The 11,178-nt window shown below is 38.3% G+C and overlaps 1 protein-coding gene across 1 annotated transcript; it reads right to left on the reverse strand.

The window, feature by feature from the left end:
- Positions 1 to 459: 459 nt before the first annotated feature.
- LOC104966538 (dynein heavy chain 7, axonemal-like) lies at positions 460 to 11,161 on the reverse strand. Its single transcript, XM_010795723.1, has 15 exons — positions 11,067 to 11,161; positions 10,748 to 10,817; positions 10,344 to 10,527; positions 9,796 to 9,871; positions 9,102 to 9,282; positions 8,870 to 8,942; positions 7,939 to 8,064; positions 7,244 to 7,363; positions 6,285 to 6,468; positions 5,947 to 6,126; positions 5,151 to 5,423; positions 4,462 to 4,589; positions 4,028 to 4,106; positions 1,369 to 1,372; positions 460 to 494 (listed from the first exon to the last, which is right to left on the reverse strand). The coding sequence occupies exons 1-15, from the start codon at positions 11,133 to 11,135 to the stop codon at positions 460 to 462; spliced, it is 1,782 nt and encodes a 593-aa protein (XP_010794025.1). The 5' UTR covers positions 11,136 to 11,161.
- Between the last annotated feature and the right edge of the window lie 17 nt (positions 11,162 to 11,178).

The raw sequence follows: 11,178 nt of genomic DNA on the forward strand, positions 1-11,178 counted from the left end.
CTGGGAGGCTGAGGACGGGCCTGTTTGCTATTGTATGACACGCTATCAAAAAAATACTTTGCTGAAATCCAAATTGTAGTGAATAATAATGTAGTTTAATGAAAAATGAGATGATCAGCTTGTTTTACATAGACATTGTTATAATGATCAAAGCAATCCTAAAACTTGCGGTCAACAAAAAAATACAACGACCCTATGTCACCCTCTCTTCCACACACACACACACACACACACACACACACACACACACACACACACACACACACACACACACACAGGTTGATTCTTCAAACGCCTTACTTATTGTTGAATTTTGATCCTCATATTTAATCCATTCATTCCACGTTTTCAAATATTTATATACGTATAGATATGTGTTATTTTTGTATTTCTAAAATGATGCTTGCATTTGACTCCTTGTTGTTAAATGAAGGTTAAACCAGTTCCTCATTCTCTTTCTCACAGCTGTTCTTCTAAGTATCCTTTATACATATCTGTAACTTGTTTCTTCCTCTTTAAAACATGTGTAAGTTATTCTTTAAACCTCATCATAGATTGTGCTTCAATGTTTAATCAGACAGTACATCTTGAAAATGGGACTGCTATTGGTTTCCTTCTCTTTTTCTGAATTGTTATAGTTTCTAAAGTGTAAAAACTATACAAATGTACCTGAGTTTAATTTTAATCCTTTTTTTTTAGCTTTTTGGAAAAGTAATCTTGCTGTTTTCCAAGAGACCAATATGTTAGGTTGTCCGTCTGTAACGTAACTGTCTACTCTGCCATTTTTATCAAGTGAGAGTTAATAAATACACATTTAAAAAGTGAAAAATGTCGATGTTAAGCTTGGCTGAATATTCTCTGTATGAATTATATTGATATTAATACTAAAAATCAAACGTCAGCAGATCCAGTTCAGTCATCACCAGGCATCATTTATAAGACACCAGCAGTTTGTTATTTGCAAATGATTAAAACACAGGATTTCTCACACATCTGGACATTTCCATCACAGTGCGTTCAAAAATATGAAGTGTAGAGGGCAGGGGTACATCTTTGAAAAAACAGGGTTTAATAAGAGTTTCTGGTAAAGCATCAGAAAGACCGGTTGGTTAGTCACACTTCTACTGAGATCTGTGCACAGCCTGCACCTCATACCATAATACTACAGGTGGAGAGCAGATCTAACTGTCGTGGCTTCCTTCATTATTTTCTATCAAGCTACTAGACGCCTTAAACACACATTTCTAACTCCTTTCCTTTCCTTTATACTTGTGCCACTCACAGTTGATGAGTTGCTTGGCCTCCGATGGTGGGATGATATTGTGCAATTCTCAAAATAAAATAACAAGCTTTTTACACAAAGAAAACAGGCCTTTACAATCGTCAAAACAAAAGAGGCAAAACTCAAATAAAATAATAAACAACGTATGTATTCTTTCTTGCTTTCTTTCGATGTTAAGGCTTGTATCACTTTGTAAGTTAAATGATAGTTGAGCGGTTAAAGACTGTTCCTCGACGGTGTCATTCTGACGGGTTGCCCATCTCTGTCACTTTAGAGGAGGCGCTGTGGGAGTTGTAGTCTTTTATACTGTTTTGACTACAGACGTCACGATTAGGTGGCTTTTTTTTAATAAAATACTGGCTCTAACACTAACATTAAAGATGATTTTTCACAACATAACTACCATGCACTGTGTTCGTTCCCGTTTTTACACACATTGTGGCTTTAAGGCTGCCCATGTCCAGCTGTTTGAATGCATCGTTTGCAAAACCATATCAGGAATAGGTTCTTCATTTCAACCTAAAGCCTTATTTCAGGTATCTCTATTTTCAAACTGAAAAGAGGAAGGGATCCCCGGCAGTTTTTTAGCACATTGACATAGCAACAGAGGAAACGTCCCATTTCTCTTGTATGTGATACCTGATTTATCAGAGACGAGAGGAGCAGCTATGAGTTTACCAGCGAGAGGATTTGTAGTTTTCCTTCTCTCTACACAAGGTACTATACATCTCTTTATATTTGAAGGCAGTGAATGCACCTCAGAAATGCAGAAGATGCTATGTTTATGAATAAAATCTAAATAGTGTGTTCTTATTGCGATTAGAGGGAATGAGAGTACTTGTCGGTTTTGCATTTATCCAGTTTCCCTGAATAAGGTTTATTTTCAGTCAAAACATTTGTCTGTCTGCACTTGGGTCTGCCCTGCGCTGCTCAACCTTAACAATAGGACCTGATTTTTGATGACAATTCAACCTCAACCCTAGGCTCAGTGTAGTCAAATTAAACGACAGGGGGCACTCATGTAGCTCACCTGTTAGAGAAAGCCATGTACAAAAAGGGGGTCCATCCAATGAAGACAAAAAGGTAGAAATAATATAAATATGCAGTAAAACAGTCAGAGTTTTACCCTGAAAAAGGTTGCTGCTATAACCTTATTTTACTTTGATGGCGTTGGAGAATATGTAGTTGTGAGAAATGTGGACTAAGCAGCTTCACCAATGAAAATGTTTCTCCTGATGTTGATATGAGTCTGATAATAGTTTCTGATGTGCTCTGTGTTTCAGTGGCTCAGGGTATTGATGACTGGGGAGTGACTTACACTTCTACTGAGTTCTGTGCAGTGAAAGGATCGACAGTGGAAATAAGAAGCACCTACACATTCCCTTCTACATGGAAAGGCAGCTTTAACTTAATTGAGAAAAGATTCTGGTTCACTAAACACGACGGTTGGCATCCTGTAGATCTGACCACAGACTCAGAGTATGCAGGTCGTGTTGAGGATCTCTGTGAAAACAACATCTGCACTCTGAGAATCAGAAACCTGAGAGAGAGCGACTCAGCTGAGTACTGGTTCAGGTTTGATACCATCCAAGAAGATGTATCATATATTGGTATACCTGGAGTCACTCTGTCTGTCACAGGTAACACTCATGTTTTATATTTCCAAAAGCTCAGTAGCTCAAAATAATTTAATGTAGAGCGGTGTGGTTTTTAGACATATGTATGTAGAGTTTTGTTCCTGTTTCTTCTTCACAGATCCAGATCTCCAGTTGAAGGTGAGCAGAGCGTATTCAGGCCAGGCAGAGCTGAAGTGTCAGACCAGCTGTCATGTACCTGATAATAATTCCTACATCTGGTACAAGAATGGAGAGGAACTTCGGACAGGAATATCTTTCTCTATTTTAGTCAACTTTGGTTCAGCAGACATCTATTCCTGTGCTTTAAACGGACATGAGAATCACCGTTCTCCTTCAGTGTGTGAGTTCACTGCACTGTTTTAAAGAGACATTTTATGCTCATTCTCAGGTTCATATTTGTATTTCCTGTCTTTACTTTGACACGTCTCCATGCTTTAATGTTCAAAAAGCTCTTTATTTTTCTCATACTGCCTGTGCTGCAGCACCTCTTCTCACCCTCTGTCTGAAACCAGAGCCCAGTCTGCTCTGATTGGTTAGCTGGCCGGCTCTGTTGTAGTCAACAGCATAGAGATTTCCCGTCCCTTAGCCTATCACTTACAATGTGATGGAACACTAGCCAATAGAAGCGTGGGTGTAACATAGTAATTTCACTATGTTACCGAAGTAAACAAACAAGTCCAATTGTGGGAGAGTAACGGGCGTGAACTTTTGGATTTTAGCCTTTTACATGAACAAAAACCTTTTACATTAACAAAAACCTTTATAACACACTACAGGAAAGAGAAACCCCTAAAAGCATTATAGGGACTCTTTAAAGAGGTAGCATTTTGCAGAAATGTACAGAATATAAAGAGGAATGTGGAAGGTTCATAGTATGAAATAACATTTGCTCAAATATTGTGTGTAAATGTAATGCATGAGATGAGTTACAGTATAGAGTCAGTGTCAGGACATAGTCCTATGTAGCAAACAAGCTTATGCTCGATACTTTGTCTGTTATTGGACGACGTCTAACTGCTTAGTTTGAGGGACATTTGTAGACACTGGAAAATACTGCATCAAGCTAGTCTGTGTGACAAGAATTTCAGGTTGTTAGTTAGTTAGTTACCTTAAGCTCCATCAGCTCCTGCGTGTCATTGGGTGTGCTCAGTGCCTTCTCTGCCATCTTCTCAAATTCATTACAGAGCCTGTGAAGGGAGAGAGCATTAATTCAGTGACAAATCTGAAGAGTTTCACAGACTTACCATCTAATTATGGCACTGCTTGGAGCAGATGCACCACTGGGAAAGAGGACAAGACAGCAGCCAACATTAGGTTTTAAAAGGATGAGCACGATGTATATTTCGAGGCACCCCATTGGCCAACTAATGTCTAAACTCTAAAGATTCTCTATGTAAAGGTCAGGAATGTATGTAAAGCAGAAACTGATATATGTCCTTGTCAACTTTGATCAAAAACAATAACTTGCTTGAGCTGCATTTGGATTTCTTTTGGCGTGGATCTATTGTGAAAAAGCTTCAGTTAAACAGCACACTAACTGACTTCTTGTTGATCTCCTGATGGTCCTGCAGCATGCGAGTGACCATTTTCTGCTGGAGCTCCTCAGCACGCTTGACGAGAGAGTGGATGAGATTCTGGGACTGAACCTCAAACATGCCGAGGCGCACTACCTATAACCCAAAGTATTTGTCAGTAACACAATTAACGTCAATTAAAAAATATATCAATTTCAATATCTAAAGTTTGTTGCATTTGAGATTGCAGATTCAAATTGTTCAGGCATTAGGGTAAATATCAGAAAGGGAGGAATGAGAGGGAGAAAAAGTAGCAACCTCATTAATGTCCCTCAACATTTTACTCTCGGAAATGATTTGTACCTTTTAAGTTTCTTTGGATTTTACAAAAGCTAACAGTTTTATATAAGAAAATGTGATGGCTAATAACTTTTATTAGCCATATTATAACTTATATTAGCCAGCACATTAGCCATCACATTTTTCAATTTTCCGTATAAATGTTAACCTAGTTTAAAAGGAATATACAGAAAAAATCGGCAACAGGGAATGAAAATGAATTCTTGTTTTCATCCATTACTTTTTCTAATTCATATTTTTATTTACGCTCACTTTTGTACCAACCAAGCATTTTTTTTGCATTATTTCCAAATGTGCTGTGTCCCTTTAGGTTTTGTTTTTTCGCATACACCTATTGCCACCTTCCTGACCAAGTACCTGGCACGATGTGTACTGGATCTGGTCAGCGAGCTGCTGGTAGTGGACCACCTCTGCCATGATGTCCTGGAAGGAGTGCTGCTCACTGAGGAACTGCTCCACATCCTCCTCCGCCTGCCTGGAAACCAGCGGGGAGTATTTATCATACTCATGGACATACTCCTTGGGCCTGACACACTCAGCCAGGAAAACACGGAGCACCTCTTCCTGCTGCGCCTCCAGGATCTCCGGCAGGATGATGGGCTTTAGAGTGCTTCCACACTGGGAGCTTTGCTGGAACAAACAAGAATGGTTCACAGAATAAGAGATCCTGACAACATGACAAGAAAAGAACAACCACTTCAAGTGATTAAATCACTCACAATGTGCTGCTTATTGCTAAGGCACTATTGATATATACTGAGTTTTTTCTTGTTTTAGAGCGATATTGATTCAACTCAAAATCCACTCGGTGGTGCTGTTCAACTGTACAGCATTGTAATCACAGGGGTTTCTATCCAGAAATCAGAGGTCCTTTATTAAATGTACATTGTTACAGCAAAGGCACAATAAATAAAAAAGAACAATTATATAAAAAAAAGAAGTGTTGTCCACCCAATATTATAAAATCAAATCAAATGAAACAAAATGTAATTATCTGTGATCAGACTCCAAAATGATCCCAAATAGACTTAACATTATAACCCTATAAATGTAGGACCTATTGCAGTACTTTTTTCAGTTTTAGCTCGATGTACATAATATACTGGCAATGCTACTGAGTGTATACCACACACACAAACACTGTTTATCTTACCCACTCAAAGTAGAGTTTGGTTTCCACTCGTGGTACCATGTTGATAGGCCTGAGCATGAGCTGATAGACGTTAAGGAGGGCCTCCTCGTACTGTTTGAGTTCAGGCTCGAACTTGATGTCTCCGTCCTCCAGGATCAGATGCAGCACAAAGCCTGTGTGCTCATAGGCCCGCTCTGACTTCTAAGAGGGGGTGGACCAAACCAAAACAAGGTGAAAAAAAGATTTTAGTGTCTTCATTTCATGTAGGACAAAATCAAATACAATTATGTTTTTTTCAGGGAAGTAACTTCAACTTTTTTCAAATTGTATTTGCTGGAAATTGCTTAGCCTTCCCCTACCGGGTCTTGGGAAATGAGCCGTGTATAGTCCCTCATGGAGTCTATTGCAAGGCTCTGCAGCTGCATTGTCATCAGTGTAGCCGCACAGTTGAAGAAAGAAAGCAGTTTGGGCATATTGCTGGAGGCAGGCACCAGCTGGGACCTGCACCCCTGGTAGAAAATGTTGTGCACTTCGGGAACCCAGCTGGTGAAGAAAACAGCAAGATCCAGATTCAGATGATGTGTTTATTATGCATCTTAAAAATGTGAATACAGAAGACTTGAACAGAAATTGAAAGGAGCTTAGTCCCAAATGTCAGCGTTATCGTTTTAATTAGCTCTTCTTTGTGTTTCCCATTTGTGCGTACAGTATTATGTACTTGCTAGTTATCTTTAGAGAGAAAAGGAAGTGTCATCTCTAAAAAAAAAGAATTTGTTAGTTAATGTCCTTAAAAATGTATTTTATTAGAAAAAAAGGACAAAGCAGTGTGGAGGTCCATAGTGAGGATCATTTATGGACATTCTGCAACAAACGGCTGCACAACAAAATGCAGTACTAGTACATGTATGCTAGAGAAGAAAGAATAAAAGACATTTAGTATGCAAGATAGATCATCAGATCATCTCATAAGGTTGGGTAGATATACTTCACATTGTTGTAATATACTGTTGACGTGCTAATAAGAAGGGGATTCTTTTTCATGGGGGCGCTATAAGGAGAGACAGGTGATGTGAAAGCTTCATATGGCTACGACTCGAGGTTTCTACAAAATACTAATACTTTATGGATTGCAGCTAAAAAGATGTCCCAGTTAACAACTGCTTATAGAGCTGTCAAACAGAAATACAATGTATCTGCTTTCTAATTTGTATTGCCTTTAAAAGTTGATTGTTTCTCTCCTTTGTTCCAAATGACTCCTGATTATTTTTAACTGAGTACAGGTACAGTATGTTGGAGTGAAGTAATAATGTGGACTCACTTTTTGAGGAGGACTTCTCTGGCATTGTCAATTTGTCTGTTGACAATTTGCTGAAACACAGAGAGCTCCATGGACTCCTCTCTGCTGTGGAACTCCTCTACATCTATCAGGCGTAAATGTCTGCAAGCAGGTGAGATGATAAGCAAACACTTATTGACTTCAGCAATCATCTAGTTTAGAATAGCAACAAATATATATTTACAAAACATTGCTAACTGTAGACAGTCTGGATACAAATTCAAGAAAATAAGAAAACAGGAAAACTCTTTCCCATTAAAACAGGAAATGATTCATGCAAATATGTTTTGTATTAACTGTGGTTTCATTTTCAGCAGACCAAGGGCTTTGGTGTTTTAATATAAATACAATTACTATTTGATGTGTAGAGTTTACAGTAACATTCAATAATGAATAATAGCTTGACATAAAAGTACAAAAGTTGCATTTACTCTTACGCAATGAGGTTCACATACTGATGTTTACTTGTCACACAAAGTGTCTTACTTTGTAATGAAGTATTACAAAATAAAATACATATATCGCACATAGTAGTTTTTTGACACTTTTTAGAAATATTTGGTTGACCAATGTCTATCAAACTCACTCGGAACCTAGGATTTCAATTCCATTACAAATAATTTCAACCCATTTTGTTTTTTGGGACAAAAGCTAGAAAAGTATTATAGCATACTTACTTGTAAAATGCATGCCAAATGTAAAGCACATTCAGCATAGTGGGGTTGATGGAGTGAAGCTTATTCCCCATCTTCTTTCGTGCAAGGACAAAGGTTTTGTTCCATGGTTTTTCCAAAACCTCCAGTCTAACAGTGAAAGATAACACTCGGACATTTATTTTGAACTCTTGCATTATATTGTATTCAATCATTTTTAAAGGTACAAGTCACTTATTATTAAAACCCAGATTTTATATGCACAGAGAAATACAAGTAATCTCTATTTGGCATCCTCATATGATCCATGCAACACAGGCCAGGCGCTGTGGGGGGCCAGGTAGGGCAAGGTCCTACCTTTGACATCTTTTCCCATCTTTGGACTTTAATGCTACGATCTATATTATAAGTCAATCCAAAACATTCAGGAGTTCTTCTGAGTTTGGAATATGTAGCCGGCTTATCTTGTTTTAGGCCAAAAATGGACATAAAAAAGGTTTAGTGCTGTTCAGTGCATAACGTGTTGTCGCTCTGTACTGTGTAGATTTCATTGCTGCTGTAGGCAGTGGTTGGTCAAGTGTAAGGCCCACGCAAAGCTGTTGCTGTGATTCTTTTTGATGTGAATTTAGGCACATGTGGTTTACCGGTGTTTGTGCTGACTCCCAAACAATACGTGGTTCCAAAGGTGGTTTGTAGTTGCTGTTTATTTGTGCATACTTGCGAGAGGCGCGCGTCTTCAAGCAATGCTGTTAGCCATGCTGTCTTACTGATATTTAATTTGTGCCGCCCCCCACATGACATTTCTTTGGGCCCTCCCATGAAAAAAACATGCCTTCTTTGCAGATTTGCTCTGGCGCCGCCGGGTCTGATGCTCCACAGTATGAGTAAGGGGAGTCACTTTATACTTCTCACAAGATACACATGAAGCATTCTCAGTCACTTCCTGCTGACTTACTCAAGCCTGTGAGGGGGCAGATCTTTCACTTGGTCTTCGTCACTGTCCCCTGAATCTCCAAATATATATTTCACTGCAATCAAAAAAAATACATTAAATCAAACATCAACAAATAATTTATCACCACTGTTTTGTGCATAACAATTTAATTTGTATGAATTCAGCCATTAAGAATTGTTGGGCCAAGTGTTAACAAAATAGCAAAGGTTGATATTAAATGTACTTAAAATACCGATTGCTTCCTTGACGCTGAGCAGGTATTCCTCTCTGATCTCGTCGACCAGCAGATGAAAAGGTGTGCTCAGGCTCTGCAGGTGGCATGGTATCATGTCCTGTATGCTCTCCAGCCAAGAGTCCTCCAGAGGAGACACATCTTCCAGGTCTATCCCCTTCTGGATGTAGTTATCATATCCCTGACGAAATACATTTTTAGGACATTTCAAACAAACAATGCCTAACACACATTAAAAACATGTTGGTGTAAGTGCTGATTACAGAAATAATACAATTTGTGTTTGTAAATATTTCTTTTCCAAAGGCCAATGCTGTGAAACTGATCAAAATCATTATTTCTATTGAGTGTTTACTGGTTTATGCTGCAACTATAACTATACAAATGTGGAAAAAGTACATACAAGTAAAAAGCTTCAGTTTGCTTGGACCTTAGTACAAGAATTTTCCAATACATCAAAAGATATGTACGTGTTTTTTAGGTAAAGAAAACGAAGACTGCACAAAGAACGAAACAGACCTAGCAACTGTAACCATTGAGACCAACAAAACAAAACAGTAATAAAAGGCTACCATATCAAGTGTCTTGAAAAGCATTAAAAAAATGACGGGCGCAACTTCTTCATTATGTCACACATACAGCAAAGAGAGCTTGTTATGTATTATATGGCATATCAAGTATGGCAGCTATTCACCTTTCCACGATTTGTCTTTGTTGTGGATTTGGAGGAGCCAAATGTTGGCGCGGGGCTGTCCTCTTTTTCTTGCAAGCTTAAAGAAATGGGAGCCACGACAATTAACAGTTTTTGTACACAATTTCCTATCTGTAATAGTGTAATATACGTAGCAGTGGTGGTATGATTAACAGTACAGAGTTGCCTTTCTAGTAGTAGATTGGCCCATTATAGTAGATGCCAACTTATTCTGTATATACTTTTATTTGATAGATGTAAATTATAGATATACATATATTTATTTTCTTTATTTCTTTAACTGATTATTTCATTAGCATATGAAGTTTGCTCCGAAAATAAGGTCATATTTTTACAAAGAGTAGGCCTATAGGTAAAACACATCAAAATACAATTCTAAATCCATATCTTTTAAAATAGTTAGTTATAAATGTCCTTCTATATAACATATATCAGAGGTGAGTGACACTGAATTAGAGATGTATAAATACATCATTGGAAATGAAATGGGAGACGTAAAATAAAGTTTTATAAAAAATACAGGAACTCACCATATGAATTTAACCAGAGTTTCCCGGAGAATCTTGCCCTTCTCATTCATGAGTTCTGTATGGGTGCTGATGCAGTGCTTGGAGGTTCTGTTGAACTGATCTGCTGTTCTGCTCTCAAGATCGTTCTGACCTGTGCCCTGACTCTGAACCGGTCTACTGTGCACTCCTTTAGTCAGACCAACTCCTGCAGGCAGCGCACACAGGGCCAACAGAAACAGTGCTTGTGAAATCAGTGATGGAATAAGCTACTCAGATTTTTATTTTGAGTAAGACTTACAACACTAATTGCAAAAACGCTCTGTTACAAGTCAAAGTTTTGGCATTGAAATGAATACAAATGAGGTACCAAAAGTTGTTATGCATGTATTTATTATACAAACTCAGGCTTTAAACATTGGACTCACGTTTCCGCTTGAGTGGGGGATACGGCGAAAATGAAGGTTTTGTATCTATCCACGGCTGTTTTCTGTGGAGCTGCACAATGGAGTTAACAATTTAGGTTGGTGTAGGTTTGAGACACATAATTTCAGGTTTTCAGAACAGAACACAATTGAACAGAGGAAGTTTCAATTTAAAAGTGGTAACATTTGTTTTACTGTTGTATTAGTGTCACGACCAGCTGAGCTAAATTTAATAACGTCAGTTAGAAGTCGCAGCGTTAATAAACTGAAACACCTTTCAAAACGAGGTCACAACAGTTCACTTAGTGCTCTATAAACGTACCTGAGGTAGAGCTGGTGGTAGGAATGAAAGACCCTCAGCTATATTTGGCTTCTTTTTGGCTGAACTCATCTTGGTACCTGTGCAAAGTTATCATGAGCTAACGCTAGCTCTC

The sequence above is a fragment of the Notothenia coriiceps genome, unplaced genomic scaffold (assembly GCF_000735185.1).
Source record: "Notothenia coriiceps isolate Sejong01 unplaced genomic scaffold, NC01 NC01_scaffold00037246, whole genome shotgun sequence".
Lineage (NCBI taxonomy): Eukaryota > Metazoa > Chordata > Actinopteri > Perciformes > Nototheniidae > Notothenia > Notothenia coriiceps.